General features: G+C 46.4%; 2 protein-coding genes across 3 annotated transcripts; both read left to right on the top strand.

Moving 5' to 3' along the window:
- The first annotated feature begins 9,138 nt into the window (after positions 1 to 9,138).
- On the top strand, positions 9,139 to 11,442 carry LOC4336793 (FCS-Like Zinc finger 2). Its single transcript, XM_015778388.3, has 2 exons — positions 9,139 to 9,604; positions 10,791 to 11,442. Exons 1-2 carry the CDS (start codon positions 9,336 to 9,338, stop codon positions 10,972 to 10,974), a joined length of 453 nt encoding a protein of 150 aa, XP_015633874.1. The 5' UTR covers positions 9,139 to 9,335; the 3' UTR covers positions 10,975 to 11,442.
- A 2,522-nt stretch (positions 11,443 to 13,964) lies between these two features.
- On the top strand, positions 13,965 to 15,806 carry LOC4336792 (uncharacterized). Of its 2 annotated transcripts, none has more exons than XM_026025180.2 (5): positions 13,965 to 14,355; positions 14,448 to 14,527; positions 15,005 to 15,080; positions 15,150 to 15,190; positions 15,363 to 15,806. In XM_026025180.2, exons 1-5 carry the CDS (start codon positions 14,044 to 14,046, stop codon positions 15,526 to 15,528), a joined length of 675 nt encoding a protein of 224 aa, XP_025880965.1. In that variant the 5' UTR covers positions 13,965 to 14,043; the 3' UTR covers positions 15,529 to 15,806. The 2 variants fall into 2 exon arrangements, with proteins under 2 accessions (XP_025880965.1, XP_015633876.1); XM_015778390.3 differs by having other exon boundaries at positions 15,150 to 15,278.
- Positions 15,807 to 17,158: the final 1,352 nt, after the last annotated feature.

The raw sequence follows: 17,158 nt of genomic DNA, 5'->3' as shown, positions 1-17,158 counted from the left end.
TCATCTGGCTAGGAAGTGTCCACAGCGCAAGGGGATGAAGGCACCTGCAGGGCAGACTTCTAAGTCTGCTAATGTGACCATTGGCAACACTGGAGATGGAAGCGGGTATGGTAATTTACCTACTGTTTTTTCAGTTAATCAATCTACTAATTGGTGGGTTGATACTGGGGCCAATGTACATTTTTGTGCTGACATCTCATTGTTTTCTTCTTATCAGGTCGCACGGGGTTCCACCGTTCTAATGGGGAATGGGTCACATGCTTCTGTTCATGGTGTTGGCACGGTAGATCTGAAGTTTACTTCGGGAAAGATCGTGCAGCTGAAGAACGTGCAACATGTCCCTTCTATCGACAGGAATCTTGTTAGTGGCTCCCGTCTGACTAGAAACGGATTTAAGTTGGTTTTTGAGTCTAATAAAGTAGTCGTGTCTAAACATGGATATTTTATTGGTAAAGGTTATGAGTGCGGAGGCCTGTTTCGCTTTTCCCTTTCTGATTTCTGCAATAAGTCTGTGAACCATATTTGTGGCAGTGTGGATGATGAGGCTAATGTTTGGCATTCACGTTTATGTCATATTAATTTTGGCTTGATGTCTCGGCTTTCCAGCATGTGTTTAATTCCTAAGTTTTCCATTGTCAAAGGTTCTAAGTGCCATAGTTGTGTGCAATCGAAGCAACCTCGCAAGCCTCACAAGGCTGCCGAGGAGAGAAACTTGGCACCACTAGAACTCCTACATTCAGATCTTTGTGAAATGAATGGGGTGTTGACGAAGGGTGGAAAACGATATTTCATGACATTGATTGATGATGCTACTAGATTTTGCTATGTGTACTTGTTGAAAACGAAAGACGAGGCTCTAGACTATTTTAAAATTTATAAGGCAGAAGTTGAAAATCAACTTGACAGAAAGATAAAAAGGCTTAGGTCTGATCGTGGTGGAGAGTTTTTCTCGAACGAGTTTGACTTATTCTGTGAGGAACATGGCATCATACATGAGAGGACGCCTCCCTATTCTCCCGAGTCTAATAGGATTGCTGAAAGGAAGAACCGCACACTGACTGACTTGGTGAATGCCATGTTGGACACCGCGGGACTGCCTAAGGCATGGTGGGGGGAGGCATTGTTGACCTCAAATCATGTGTTAAACAGAGTTCCTAACAGAAATAAGGACAAAACACCATATGAGATATGGATTGGTAGAAAACCATCACTTTCTTATTTGCGCACATGGGGGTGCTTGGCGAAAGTCAATGTACCAATAACGAAGAAGCGCAAACTTGGACCTAAGACTGTGGACTGTGTTTTTCTGGGATATGCTTATCATAGCATTGCCTATAGATTTTTATTAGTTAAATCTGAGGTACCGGACATGCATGTTGGTACAATTATGGAGTCTCGTGATGCTACCTTCTTTGAGAGCTTTTTCCCAATGAAGGATACACATAGTGGTTCGAACCAACCCTCTGAAATAATTCCCAGTTCAATCACACCACCAGAACAAACTGAACATACACATGAACTTGTCTCTGAGGAGGATGTCAGTGAAGCTCCTCGAAGGAGTAAGAGACAAAGGACGGCTAAGTCTTTTGGTGATGATTTCACTGTGTACCTCGTGGATGACACTCCTAAGTCAATTTCAGAAGCATATGCATCTCCTGATGCAGACTACTGGAAGGAGGCTGTCCGTAGTGAAATGGATTCCATTATCGCTAACGGGACTTGGGAGGTGATAGAGCGACCCTATGGGTGTAAACCTGTGGGGTACAAGTGGGTGTTCAAGAAGAAGCTTAGGCCTGACGGTACTATTGAAAAGTACAAGGCTCGGCTTGTTGCTAAGGGCTATACTCAGAAAGAAGGCGAAGATTTCTTTGACACTTACTCACCTGTTGCTAGATTGACCACAATTCGTGTGCTACTTTCCCTAGCACCTCACATGGTCTTCTCGTTCATCAAATGGACGTTAAGACAGCTTTTCTTAATGGAGAGCTGGATGAGGAGATCTATATGGATCAACCTGATGGGTTTGTAGTTGAAGGTCAAGAAGGCAAAGTGTGCAAATTGTTGAAGTCTTTGTATGGTCTGAAACAAGCTCCTAAGCAATGGCATGAGAAATTTGACAAAACATTGACATCTGCAGGCTTTGCAGTCAATGAGGCAGATAAATGTGTGTACTATCGCCATGGTGGGGGTGAGGGAGTTATTTTGTGCTTGTATGTTGACGACATACTGATATTTGGGACAAACCTTGAGGTGATAAATGAGGTTAAATCATTCTTGTCTCAAAATTTTGATATGAAAGATTTGGGAGTAGCTGATATTATCTTAAACATTAAGCTAATTAGAGGTGAGAATGGGATTACACTCTTGCAGTCCCATTATGTGGAGAAGATCTTAAATCGCTTTGGCTACATTGATAGTAAGCCTTCTCCAACACCTTATGATCCTAGCTTGTTGCTTCGCAAGAACAAGAGAATTGCTAGGAATCAACTGGAATACTCCCAAATCATTGGATCGTTGATGTACCTGGCTAGTGCAACTAGGCCTGATATCTCCTTTGCTGTGAGCAAGTTGAGCCGATTTACCTCTAATCCAGGAGATGATCACTGGCGTGCGCTTGAGCGAGTAATGCGCTATCTGAAAGGTACTGTGGAATTGGGGCTTCACTATACTGGGTATCCTGCGGTACTGGAGGGTTATAGTGATTCTAACTGGATCTCTGATGTGGATGAGATCAAAGCCACTAGTGGATATGTTTTCACACTGGGTGGTGGTGCTGTTTCATGGAGGTCTTGCAAACAGACCATTTTGACGAGGTCAACCATGGAAGCAGAGCTAACGGCACTGGATACTGCTACTGTTGAGGCAGAATGGCTGCGTGATCTATTAATGGATCTGCCTGTTGTTGAAAAACCGGTGCCGGCTATCCTTATGAACTGTGACAATCAAACGGTAATTGTCAAAGTGAATAGTTCTAAGGATAATATGAAATCGTCTAGACATGTGAAAAGACGATTGAAGTCTGTCAGGAAATTAAGAAACTCCGGAGTTATAACGTTGGATTACATCCAAACAGCGAGAAACCTGGCAGATCCCTTCACGAAGGGACTATCACGAAATGTGATAGACAATGCATCGAAGGAGATGGGCTTGAGACCCATGTGAGTTATACTATGGTGGTAACCCAGTCTATGTGATCGGAGATCCCGTGAATTAGATCCTGGGAAGAACAAACCATTAATAAACTAGAGGAGAGTACCAATATATATACCCTCTCCAAGTGAAGATGCATATACTCTTGTGAGCTGCAAGGCAGGTTGACTATGCCTTAATGAGTTCTGTTGGCTTTAATTAGCGAAGATGTTGTCCTGCAGAGCATTCTTGAAAGAACTCACCTTTGTGAGCTTGACTGTTGGTCGCAGTCTATGAAGATTTTGGGTGAATCTTCTAGGAAGATTACTAAAGACCTAGGAGTATGACTTATACGCTCCACCCGAGGGGTAGTCTACAGACGGTCTAGTACCAGATAAGACTTTGAGTGAAACTTGCTTGCACAAGACTTGCAATTCAAGGCGTAGTCCATTGTTCAAGTTGTGAGTAAGTGTAGCTTGGAGTTCTAGGTGGATGTTCAACCTTAATTGGTCTCCATCGAACCGCTGGTATATAAACAGTACATTGGAAAAGGCAAATCTCAGTGGGATTTTGAGATTTGGTGGGGGATTGTTGGAATTAATGAATGGGCCTTAGCCCACTCGAAGATTAATTCTTTGGAAAATCACAAAAGCCCACCTCATGGGATGGCATGCATGTGGAGTTTAGTACCACCTTGCTTATTCTAGGAGAGGGGGACCTCCTTAAAAGGGAGGATGCCCTCCTAGTCGCTTGAAGCATGTGTGGTGGAGAGAAGAGGGGAAACACACGCGCGCGCTCGCTCGCCTGGCCGGGCCGGGCCGGGCAGGCGGCGCGCGTGCACGACGTACGCGTCGAATGGTCCGAAAAATTGGCTCCTCACCCTTGCGCAGATGCAGCCTCCTTTTGCAGTTTTGTTTTGCTGCAAATTCGGATTCGTTTTTGTTTTGGAAACGTTCCGAAAAATCCGGTGCGTGCAAACGGCATGGAGTCCGGATAAGTTACGCGCGACTTATCCGGTTCGGTTACGCGCAGTAGAGATCGTGCGGGCGCCCTGATCAAGCGACCCTTCTCTATATAAACCGACTTGCCGTCTTCACGCAACTCACGAAAAATCAATCTAGGGTTTGCCTCCTACTCTGTACTGCGCCGTCGCTCGTAGACTACTCCATCCCGCTCGCCGGCGTGCACCGGCGATCGGGAGAGCAGGTCTCCGGAACCTCTGCCTTCGACGTTCTGCACCGGGAGAAGGCGGCAATAAGGTTTTTGGAAAGCGCTTCGCGCGACTGCTCCCTGTTCGTTCGCGACGGCTCGCCTTCCTCTTCGCTCGCGTGTTTCGTGCCTTCGTAGACACTTGCGAAAAGTTTCGACCAAGCAGCCGGTCTTTCCGTCACCTCGGTACGTGTTCAATATGTTGCGCATATTTGATCTGTTCATGTTATACTGTGTAGTTTACATGTGTAGATCTAATGATGCGTTCATGCTAGTTTTCATCTGTAATGTCATGATTTATTTATGGAATAGATTAAATCATTATATGTCTATAATCTCAACAGTAATTTTACAATATTTCATAAGAACTGATTTATTTTATGTAAAATTTCTCGATACCAAAGAAAACCTTAGTAGCAGTAGGTCAGTATGCAGGTGCAGATGTGCAGTCGCCTATCAACAAGTGATGTTGCTGCAACAAGATCTCGAAATACCCGGGACCATGTGCTGCAAACTTGCATTCTATACCGTCTAAGAAAAGTCTTTCAGTAAAAATAAGCTCTTCACGGTATATGGACGACAAGACGAGAGAAAATAATATACTCTCTCCATCTCATAATATAATTTTTTTTGCGATGTGATATCCCTGTTCGTGATATTAGTAAGTGTCACATCCCACCAAAATCTTTTATACTATAGAACAGAGGGAGTATTCATTAAGAATTTATTAAACTTAACTCTGTCGAAGTGAAGGGAAAGTAGCTTGTTAGAAGTATGGACGTTAGGTCATTTTCACCCGGATTTTTTTTTCTTCTAGGTGAGAAAGTTTTCTTTTTAGAAAAAACCTAACATTTTCTTGTGGGTGCAGGGTTGAATTTTCATGCCTTTCTCAATCCTCACCGTCGCAGCAGAGAAGAATAGTCACAGAGCAATGTTCACTTGTTTAGAGTCACAGAGCAATATCGAAATGGTTCCCTGCAATAATATTTTAGATGAGCGGCCGGCCGGTGAGAGCGAGAGTGAGAGGAAAATGTCAATTCAGTGTGACAAATACAATAAATATATAAGTGAGAGATAGATAGAGAAGAAGAAAATTATAGCAAATTTTATTGCTAATCTATTACTAAATGTTAGTTTTAAGATTGATTAATAGTAGTAAATGAGCTTTAATATTATCCTTGCTCTTACTGATGTAAATACTACTCCTACTAACTTTCACCTCCTAGAAACGAGCCCACGAAATGACAAGTTTATAACGTTGTTGTCTGCAACCGATGACCAATAAGGCCGTAACACGCACTCTCTTTCTCTTCCCTTGTCGACACGGTCAGCACAGTAACTGTCGCGCTTCACTTCCTTGTCTGGTTAGCAGAGCACAGCTGCACAGGAGAGCATCCAGTGCCGTCAATTTTGTCAAAAGAGAAAAAAACAGAGGTAATTACCGGACGTCCAGGGTGATCTGATGCTCTAAGTAAGCTAGGCTAAAGTAGCTTTAGACTTTACGCTTACTCATTCCTCACATGATTTGAGTGCCACTATAGGCAGTAGAAGAGAGGAGCGGAGTAAAGTAGACAGTGAAATCCACATCGGAGGTGATGAGCATACTTAATTACCGCAAGTCACTAGCTTTAACTAGCCCAGATAACTTTGCTTCAACTGCTAGTGGAGTAGTACACGAGTCGCGTAGCAACGTATCTGGCGTAATCCTCACTTGCTCCACTGCTCCACACACCATTGGCCTAAGCTTATGGGCTGATCAAAGTATGGAAATTAGTAGCAGTGGGAAGAAATGTGAGCTCGAATCAAGCGTGGTTATCAGGTTAAGTCGCATTCAGCGCCATAATTGAGCTGCCTGCCCGGTTGGTTTGGCCTGGCCAATCTGAATTTACTGAGTATGCAGTACACCAGTAGTACCCTTTCAATTCTTTCGCCTGTCTCCATGAATGATCTAAACATGAACCCTGCTCTGCAACGCCGGAATAGTGCGCACACGGCATGGATCAACAGGAGGAGTATTTACTAGCCCAAGAATGTGAATCAATGCAACGCCGGAATTGCAGCTGAGAAATGGAGATAAAAAGATGATTTGTCAGCGTTTTCTGTTTGCATGTAGTAGTCCATCATCGTTACAATGGTCAACAAAAGAGGGTAATTGACCCAGGACGGGATCACTGGTAGACCAGGTGGTCAAAGTATGAAGTAGGGAAAGCAGCCTATGGGCCTGTTTGGTATAGCTCTAACTCCTAAATTTAGCTTCAGGAGTTGGGTCTGGAGTGGAGTTGTGGAGCTGCCTAAACCCAGCTCCACAACTCTAGTTCATTTTGTGAGAGAGCTCCACCCAGCTCCACTCCCAGTTTTAGTGGAGCTGAAACTGTTTGGCTGAGCTCCAGCTCCAGGAGGGGTGGAGCTGGAGCTGGAGCTGTGCCAAACAGGCCCTATGTTTCAGTAATCCAGTCTACGACAGGTTGATCCGTTGATGTGGTACACCATCTAGCCGGCCATACTGAGCTGCCGTTGAAGTGTTGAACGCGATGCAGTGCTGCTGACTTTGCTGCGCCGATCAGTGCAGCCTGCAGCGACGGCATGCAGCGTGCTAACATACCTTTCGCTTTAAACTCGTGGAGTACTCTTACTTCCTATCCATGAGACAAGAAAAAGCCTTAGGCCTTCTTTAGATATCACTCTAAAATTTTTCATCATATCACATCGAACATTTGAACACCTGCATAAAATAATAAATATAGGCTAAAAAAATAATTACACGGATTACGACTAATTTATGAGACGAATCTTTGAAGCCTAATTGCTAAATGATTTGACAATGTGGTGCTACAGTAAATATTTGCTAATAACAGATTAATCATGCTTAATAAATTTGTCTCGTGGTTTACTCAAGTATTCTGTTTTTTTATTAGTGCCTGAACACCTCATACGATACCCTATATAATATCCGATATGACACGCTGAAACTTTACATCCCTTATCTGAAATTGGGGAGAAGTTTGGGAAAAGTTGTTAGTCTAGAAAAAAAAGTTATAAGTTTATATGTGTAGGAAAGTTTTGGATGTGATGTGATGTGATGTAATGGAAAGTTGGGAGTAGAGGTGGATAGCGAGCCAGCTCGGCTCGGCTCGGTCGAGCTCATTAAGATAACGAGCTGGCTCGGCTCTGCTCGTTATCTTAACGAGCTAAAAACCTAGCTCGAGCTGGCTCGTTTGGCTCGTGAGCTAATGCCCTGAAACACTGACCCAAACAATTTTTTCAATGGATACACAGGGTAAGTGCGTAAGTGCAATGAGGTGCTGAAACTGGACCTATAATTGAAGAACTAAAGTACTGAATATAAGATTAACAACAACAAATCGCGCATTTGCTCTGGGATCTGGTTGAGGTAGCTCCTGATCCTCCATGGCAGCCAGCGGCGCAGCCACACAGCCAGCAGCGGACCATGGACGTGGATGATGAGTGGCGCGGCGTGGGGCGGCGTCGTGGAATCATGGGCGATGAGCGGCGGCGCGAGCGCATGACACTCGCTGCTAGAGCGCTGGTGCCTAGCGCGGAGGTGGATTGGCGGCGGCAGAGCGACGGTGGATTGGTGGCAGCGGAGCAGTGGAGTGAAGAGGAGAGGGAGATCCGGAGAGGCAGTGGCGCACGGGATGGTGGCGTCGTGGTGGGTTGGCGGCGCCGCACGGAGTGAAGAGAAGAGGAAAGGGGACGCGAGTCGCGAACTCGCGATGGTGGGTGGCGCGGAGCGAACAGGAAGAGGAGGGCGAGACTCATGTGGTGGTAGGTCAGCTAGGGTTGTCCTTATATGATGGGCCATTCGTCTATGGGCTTTGTGGCCTTTGTGGCCTGCTGTTGTTGGGCTGTTGGCTAATGAAAGCTCGTTAAGGCTCGCGAGCAGCTAGCTCGAGCTGGCTCGTTATCTCTAACGAGCTTTAGAGCCAGCTCGGTTCGTTACGAAATTTAAATGAGCCGAGCCGAGCCGAGCCGAGCGAGCTAACGAGCCACGAGCTTCCTGTCCACCCCTAGTTGGGAGTTGAGAGAAAGTAGCTTCCTGTCCACCCCTAGTTAGGAGTTGAGGGAAAGTTTGGTGTGAACTAAACCTAAACCGGGCCAGGACACCCCTAAACACGAGATGCAAATGCGTTGCAAATCCACCTACAAGGGCGACGTAATATCACGCGCGAATTGAATGGCATTTGCTGCTTCCTGGGGAGAAAGATGGAGTACAAAAATTAATGCCATCTATTACTACTCCCTCGCACCTCATGTGTTTGCTGCCTGGAGCAAAGGATTTTTACCGGTCCAATTCGGGGCACACGGACGAGTAGCATGAGCTTCTGGGACTCTCACACGCCCATGGCCTCGCATGAGTCACTGACGTGTGTGGTGGTGCAAGACTCTAGCTCTAGGACTGTGCGCCAACCTGCAACAGACGCCGAAGCGAAGCTCCTAGACTGATACTCCTAGATCCTAGCACAACTCCTTGGGATCTCACTGACCGGTGGGCCCCAGCAGGGCTCGGCTCCAAAGCAGCGTCAAAGAACGCCGCGGGGCCCGCATGACCTAGCGATCCCGAGATGGGCCCACGGTTACAGAAGCAAGGAGCGCTCGTGAAAAAACAGCAAAAAGAAATTAAAAGCCCTCGAAAAAGAAAAGAAGGCCGGTGCGGGGCCCAGAAGGCAACGGATCCCACTAGCCAACACCGTCAGGTGGGCCCCGCGTACGGGCCCACCACCCACCCTTTTCTCCCCCTCAACCTTAATAAAACCACCTCCCACCGCCTGTCTCCCCTTTAAACGCAGCAGCACGAACACTTCCCCGTGCCCGCGCCTCGCGACGGGCCCAAATCCAACACGACGACGAGGAGGAGGAGATCGAGTGCGCCACCGAATCGAATAACCACAAGCCGCGGAAGATTTCCCCTCCCCCCGGTGGATCCCTCCTCCTCCTCCTCCTCCTCCTCCTCCTCCGGGGTCGCCTCCTCCCCTCCGATGGAGTCCGGGAGCGAGAGCGGCAGCGGGAGCGGGAGCCGAGGGGAGATCACGCTGGCCATCGGCGGTGGCGGCGCGTCGGCGGCGGCGTGGACTCGGCTGGTCAGCTCCGGCGTGGAGGACGTGCTGGTGGTGGGGGGCGCGGGTGGCTGGCGTGGAGGAGGAGGAGGAGATGGAGCGGGTGGGCTGCTGCCGTACGGGCACTTCCTGGAGGCCTGCTTCCTCTGCCGGAAGCCGCTCGCCAGCAACCGCGATATCTACATGTACAGGTAATCCCTCCCTCCGCTCGACGCCGATGCCTGATTCGGTTCGTGTTCTTCTGCTGGGTTAGTTTGGTGTATTTGGTAGCGGTGGGTCCCGTGGCCGGGACTTCTCCGGCGTCATTGGAAGCTTTGTTTTGTATATGAAGAAAAGGAAATTTTGCCGCTGATTCCAGCTGAAGCCTGCGGGAAAAGTGAGAGTTAGTGCATACTCCGATGGAGTATTTCTCAGGGTTTTTTTTGTCGTCTGCACCGTCCGTTTTTTTTATTGGTGCGTTAGGTTGCTACGCTTCTGAGCTGAAGGGAAGAAATTTGTGCGAGTATCCTTCAAAAGAGAAAATTATGCGACTTGTTTTTTCCCTTCTGCCGGATTTTGCGTTGGTGTAAAGGTTTTGTCGTTCATATTGTGTTCGTACAAGCCCTTGTTTACTTTGGCGCGTGAATATATTAAATCCTTAGTGGGTGGGCTTATTTATGATCATGCTGTCATCAAGAGTAGATACCAACTACTGTTTGCTCTTTGTTTATGAAGCGTCTGATTCGGGAGGGAGTTGGATGCTAGGCACGGACGATTTCTTGCTCTTTTTCCCCCTTCCAACGAAAATAATGAACGTTTTTGCTGCTTAACCATGTTAGTTTCGAACAGGTGGATGAATTGAACCGAACTGCGGCTATTTTTTGTTCTCCGATCTTTTGGTTTCTTTCTTAATTGTGATCTAGTGGTGGTGGTGGATACAGCTATCGAAGAGAGCCGTCCTTTTGAATTTATTTTCAATTTTTCATGTAAGAAAATTAATTGTTCATTGATGTGTGCTCACGGGAACTTCTGATGAAAGGGACCTGCAACCTAACTGGATCTTTCTGAATCTTAAGACTTTGAATTTTTCCTGTTAAAGAAAATGCTTGTTAGCTTATTTAAACTGGATGTTGTGACTTGAACACACCGTGTACAGCAATACAGCATGATATATCATAGAAGAAGAAATAATTCAGACATGTAACTAGTGTGAAGACTTATCAGTTAAACAGTAAAATGCAATTTCTTTTTTTAGATAATGGAATCGATTCTCTGTTAAATGAAATTCTTCGACGTAATTGCCCTCGTCCTTTTATAGCTGGTAGGCTAGTAGCTATTGTCACATTCATGTCACTAAGTTTGCTAATTGATGATCCTACGGATCCTTTGGTTGAGCAGGGGGGACATTCCGTTCTGCAGCGAGGAGTGCAGGAGGGAGCAGATCGAAATGGACGACGAGATGGAGAGGAAGGAGAAGAAGAACATCTCCAAGAAGGTGGCGCCACGTACTCCCGACCCCAGAGAGGTGGAGTCCACTCCGAGGCCTCCGAAAGCTCGCGCCGGCTCGATCCTCGCCGGGTGACAACTGACAAGGAGGAGGGACTGAAAGTGAGGAAACTCCTCCGGGATTGTGCTGCTCGTTTTCCGGCAAGCCAAGACCAGATGATCCTCACACCTTACCACCAGAAAACTATCACTTACAAAGTTACATATGGGTTTGTGTTTTTGTTTAAACCCCCTTTGCTCTTTTGGTGGTGTTTGTTAGCGCCTCCCTAATATCGGTGATCGATGATGTATAGAGACGGATGGAAAGGAAGATCAGCGCTGGTTATTAGTAGGAGTGACTGGCTGACTGCAGCTTTCTGTAATCTGTGTTATCAAGGGGGGGGGGGGGGGGGTTTCCTGACCTTCGTCTTGGGGGTGTTGTGAATTTTTCCTACGTGTAGCTGATTACTGTGGTAGGTGTAAGGTTTTTTCTAATGAATCTGAGGAAACATATGCCTATAGAAGAAATAGACATATGGACGAATGAATCCTTGACTTTTTTTCATGTACTGTAATCTTTTCGTTGAAGATCTTGTATGAGCTGTGACAGGAAGCTCAGGAAAGATCTTGTGTGTGCTTGTTGCTATGGTTGATGGAGCATGTGCAGCAGTTTATTGACCCTTAACTCGGTACAATTCTCCAAAATCAATTGGAAGCATATTTTTATCAAATGACCACTGAACTTTCATGGTAGAACCATGAACCTCATAAACTTTCAAACATGTACTTATGCACAATCACATACTATTTCAACAAAATACACACCGTAAAATGATAGGCTCTTAAGACAGTAAAATGATGTTATACGTAGTACTACGAGCACTTGACCTGCAAACAGAAAAGGCATTCATCCTCTGATGTGTCAACGAGACGAGGACAAAAACAAATCAATCGGCAATTAAAGAATACTAGCAGTACAACGTACAGTCATGACCAAATCTAGAAGGACAGCAGAGCAGACGTACTCACAGTTTCACAGTGCAGGCTAAACGACAGCCTCTCCCAGGCTACGCTCCCTTTGACCCCTAGCATCTACCGGTAGCCGAGTACTCCCTCTATTTCATAAAAAACCAACTTAGCACTGAATGTGCACCATTGTAATTTGTTTTTTTTTAAAACGGAGATAGTTCCTATGTACCACTGCACTGTACTAGTAGTACGAGTAGATTAGAGTACGGAGTAGAATAGTAGTACTCCGTATTGTATTTTACTACACTACTGCAGCTGCCACAGTGCCACTTCAATTCTCTCTTTCCCGTCCGTCACGAGCCTTGTGGAAGAATAGGAAAGGAATTGAATGCCACTTGACGCGAAGGTGCAGATCGAGCAGGTGAGGTGAAGGTGATGTGATGAGGTGAACGATTTCCTTTCCACGAACCGCGCCGACTTTATGGAATGGAAATCAGAGGGAACGATTCGGCCGGCCCCACCTGTCTGTCTCCCACGCGCCTGGACAACGGGGAAAGCTTCCGGCGGGGGAAAGGCAGAGGCGGGCGCGCGCGCGCCGACGGCCATGTGCTTGCTGTTGCTGCCTCCCGCTTCAGAGAAAAAGCGAGCGTGCGGTGAAGTGAAACGACATCGGGGAGGAGGAGGAGGAGGAGGAGGAGGGGTTGGTCACTTGGGGTGTGTTCGGACCTCTAGGTTCCCAACCCAAATCTCTCGTTTTTCGCGTGCACGCTTTTCAAACTGCTAAATGGTGTATTTTTTACAAAAAGTTTCTATACAAAAGTTGTTTAAAAAATCAAATTAATTTATTTTTGAAAAAAATTAACTAATACTTAATTAATCACGTGCTAATGGATTGCTCCGTTTTCCGTGCGGAGTCACTATGTTCCCATCATCCACATGCGAACACAGCCTTGGTTGGTTGCGATGCTTTGATCAGAGTTCACGAGGACGAAGCTTTGGTCGGTGGCAGCGCCCCCCCCCCCTCTCTCTCTCTCTCTCTCTCCTCCCTTTTACTGCTACCGCACGCCCGCCTCGCTCGCTACCTCACTTCCGCCGCGGAGAACGACCAACCAACGAACCAAAAGTTTGATCACATTTGCGTCATCTCCTCCGGTTTGGGGGGAGTACCTTTTTCTCCGAGTGGTTGGGTTGACCTTTTTTTTTTCTCTTGCGGACAACTTGTTTAAACGTTTCGGTTGCTTTGCGAAACGTTACTGTTGTGAGTAAGTGAGTTCGTGACAAACTATATTACATTTTGTAGCAACGTCGGGTTGTCAAATACTGCCGTAGGTTCTGGAGTTTTGTTTTAATTCCGTTGACAGCTTGTTTGGCAACTTGAGGGAAGGGGATTGAGAGTTTACACGAGGGAATTGATGGTGAGATTAAGATGGGAATTTGATTTTTATTCCCAATATCTTGTTTGGCAGAGGTGGTGAAAATTGACAGGGAGTTTAGTTGGAGATTAGTTTATTAATGGAAACGGTTGGCTGAGATTTGTTTAGACAGAGTAAAGGAGAAATTCCCTCCCAATTACTACTCCTACCCAGGTATTGAAAATGAGGGAGTTTCTTCCTCAATTCCTCATCCTCATCCCACCAAAATTCTCATGTCTCCCAATCAAACAAAACAGTTAATAGTCTCATCCCTCTAAACTCCCAATCCCTTCTAAAAACTCCCTCCAACCAAACGGACATTTGGTGAACTGAACTGTCTCGCGCGAATATACTTGCAGTGTTCAGCACTATGCTCCATTGCTCCTACGGCTACGTTCGTGGATGTGGACAAGTGGATGGGTGCCTTTTTGTCAAAGTCATGGATGGCGTCAACCATGACTCGGTAGTGTGCAACTCTGCCGCAACAGCAGGGATGGACCGATATTGATGGTGAGGCCCATTGACCAGGGATTGGACAGGCTGGGCATTAAATGGCTCTGAAGTCTAGGCCCGACAATAATTAATTGGACCGTTCGGAGTTTGTTTTCTGGCCCAAAACTCATGGCCCGTGTGAGGGATTAATCGGCAACTAGGACTAGGATGCGCGATCGCCTCTTGAAGGCGTAAACTTGAGCTTTCCACATCCGTCGAAGGCGGAAAGGGGCTTTCCCTTACCAACCTTGCCTGGTTTGCTCTGCCCTGCTCTCCCAGCAACGCCAACCCCGATGCTAGCCGCCGCCGCCGCCCTCCGCCCGCCCTTCCGCCGCGCCCGCCTGAGCACCTCCCATGGAGGAGGCGGAGGAGTGACGCACCCTCTGCGCCCGCGCCTGCAGCGGCGTGCTTTGGCCTGCCGGGCTGACCTGCAGCAGGACGCGCCGTTCGCCGCCGCCATCGGCGCCTGCTTGCTAGCCTCCCTCGTGCTCCCGACGTCGAGAGGCCGACGAGATGACGACGAGGAGGAAGGGGAGTTTGGCGCGACGGACACGAGGATGGGCGTCATGGGGATCATCTCCTTGCTGCCTTACTTCAACTGGCTGGTGAGAGCTTAAGGATAGTCTTGCTGCCCCTCTTTGTTCCTTCTGCTTAGATTTGACCCCTTCTTTTTTTTTGTCTTTTACTTCACGATTAGAGCTGGATCTTCGCGTGGCTGGACAGCGGGAAGCGGCGTTATCTGTTCTACGCCGCTGCATACTTGGCTCCTTATCTGAGGTTTGAAATTCCAAACTATGAACTGCTAATATGGTTACCCTTTGTCATGCTGGATGTGGCTATGCACTGGGATTAATTGAGTTTGTTTGCTGTGTTGGCTTAATTTGATCATGACCAACACTTTTGCAATGACCAATTAGACCTCCACTTTGTAATGTATGGCGTCTTGGGTAGCTGTTAGTAGTGTTACTTATCACTGGATCTTCTCTGGTTGAGAAAATGCTTGTAATAACGATCCGATTGTAGAATCTATAAAAAAATAGTCTTGAGGATCAATAATCTCTTGGGCCTCCTTCGAGTAAGATCAAATTGCTTGAGTGTTTCATGTGAAATTATGGGGAACCACTGAACCATGTATGTTGGTTGATCTTGTTTTATATGGACTGTTCTACACTTTATGGAGTTTTCCTGTCTTATTAGATACTGGACTCATGCTGTCTGCTAAGGTAACCAACAAAAACTAGCATCAATTTTCAGAACAAATTTATCACTGTCGCCCGAAGAGAGCTGGTTACCTATAGCTAGCATCTTTGCCTGCATTCTCCATGTTCAGGTCAGTGAGCAAGCAATTCCAGTATTCTGGCAAGCTATAGCTTCTTTGCTGATATTTTTTCCCTTGCAGCTAGAGGCAAGCATCAGGACTGGTGATATCGAGACCTTCAGGTTTGTTCAGAGAGCTTGGAGGCTTATTTTCCCTAGTGCTCTGAAGGAGGATGTTCAACATAGAAACAAGGGAAAATCAATCAGAATGGTACAATATAAATGAACTTTATAATCTGATGTTATGAATCTCTATTCAACTAAATTTTGGCAATCTTCTCCTACAATGGTTCAGGGCAGCGGTAACAGGAGAATTCCATCAGCACATGAATCTAGAGAAAAGCTTCGTAATTCAGATATCTTCAAAAGGAGACTTGATGAGCCCAACGACGAGAAACAAAACAAATCAGATTGGAACTGAACTCAAACAGTGTCGTCCTTTCTCTTGTCAAGCTGTTTAAGGAAGATCCACATCCTTGTGGAAAACTCCTGTGGCTGCTTGCAAAACCGATGTGCAGTATGTCAAATTAGGCTTAGGTGTAGTTAGTTTCCAAGTTAGTCCACGACCACGAGTTGTTGGATCAAGCAGGCAACCAGGCTGATCAGAGTGAGGCACCTGCTGTTTTCAGGTTTCTGCAAATTATGTTTTGTTTGTTGTGTGTAGCATTCAGCAAGAATAATTAACGTTGCATGCTTGCTCTATCTGAAATTCTGAATGAAAGTAGCTTTATGCCTGGTTTGTCTCTCTCTCATCCGTGGTTAGAACTCAGAACAAACCGCTGCCTGCTTCCCTAGCTTGCTTGGCTGTTGCTGATTACTGTGAGCACCTTTGATCATACGTTGTCATGGACTCCTGAAGCCTCATCTTTCCGCTTATGCTTATGCCTATCAACCAAAATTTAAATTTTTAACCTTAAATTTGGAGTTGATTTCGGGGTTTTTTCATCGAAGTTTATTTTTAATCCTTGTTTTAGATAGTTAAAAACACACATATATATAAATTTATTCACAAATTATTTTTCATTTACAAATATGCCGATGGTAGATGTTAGCTAGCTTTGTTCATCGGGGAGGGCAGGTCTTTGGTACGTTTCCGCGTGTTCCGTTTCACAGCAAATCACTGTGAAAACTAAATTGTACACAGAATGATGCGAATACCACGTTTTAGATGAAGATTTTTTTTCCCGGTTTGGAAGGTTCGGAAAGGAGGATTAGTGAGGACTCAGTGAGGTGTTGGCATGTTGCCGTGTTGGAGCATTTGTTCCTGGATGCCAATCGTGAATATTGATGTCGAAATGCACCTGCGGCCACTAGTATGTTCTTCCGTTCCGTCCATTTTGCTGCTATTGCGCATCAGTTTCATATCACACTAGCCACTGGGTCTCATCGTATTCGTTGATTGACATAACCACGCGACATCTAGCCAATTGTTTGATGCTTCAAAACAAAAAACAGTTTAAAATGCATACATCAAACTCATTGTTCAAGCCAAATTCTGTGCTTACCATCCGATTAATCAACCAAGAGTAAAATGCACCAGCGGTTTTTAAACTTGTCATAAGGTTTCACTTAGGTCCACGAACTTACAAAACGCACATCGAGATCTCTAAACTTGGTTTATTGTATCATCCTAATCCAAAGTCTCGTTTGACCGTGGTCTTTCCTACGTGGCACACCATGTGGACGATGACATGGCCCTTTTTTTTCCTTTTTCCCCGTTTTCTTTTTCCTCATCTTCTTTTATCTTATTCCTCCGCTTAGCACGACGGTGGCTAGGGTGTCGGCGACGCGCGGCCAGAAGACGGTGGCGAGAGGGAGCGGCATGGAGGATGCGATAGAGGGTACGATGAGCTTGGGGAGTTGGGAAAATGGTGGAGGGGAGCAGGGGTGGACATTATATCCTTGGGAGGCTGGAATTGTGCCCAGGGTGAGCAGATTTGAAGCGGGAGGGGAAGGCGGCGACAATATCTCGGGCGGCTTGGGTCAGCCGCCGGTTTGTGTGGGGAAGTGGGGGAGGTGGGCGATGACCGTGTCCCCTGCACGTGCGGACGAGTCGGGAAGGCGCGAGGACAGTGACGTCGTGGGGAGCGA

This window comes from Oryza sativa, chromosome 4, assembly GCF_034140825.1.
Source record: "Oryza sativa Japonica Group chromosome 4, ASM3414082v1".
NCBI classification, from domain to species: domain Eukaryota; kingdom Viridiplantae; phylum Streptophyta; class Magnoliopsida; order Poales; family Poaceae; genus Oryza; species Oryza sativa.
Note: the sequence above shows the minus strand (reverse complement) of the source record. Positions and strands in the feature narration are given on the sequence as shown.

Bases quoted from the DNA above. Each gene is read 5' to 3' on its own strand.
- LOC4336793 (XM_015778388.3), top strand. From the start codon at position 9,336: ATGGAGTCCGGGAGCGAGAGCGGCAGCGGGAGCGGGAGCCGAGGGGAG. The intron at 9,605-10,790 runs GTAATCCCTCCC...TTGGTTGAGCAG, and splicing joins CGCGATATCTACATGTACAG to GGGGGACATTCCGTTCTGCA.
- LOC4336792 (XM_015778390.3), top strand. From the start codon at position 14,044: ATGCTAGCCGCCGCCGCCGCCCTCCGCCCGCCCTTCCGCCGCGCCCGC. The intron at 14,528-15,004 runs GTTTGAAATTCC...ATCAATTTTCAG, and splicing joins TACTTGGCTCCTTATCTGAG to AACAAATTTATCACTGTCGC. The intron at 15,279-15,362 runs GTACAATATAAA...ACAATGGTTCAG, and splicing joins AGGGAAAATCAATCAGAATG to GGCAGCGGTAACAGGAGAAT.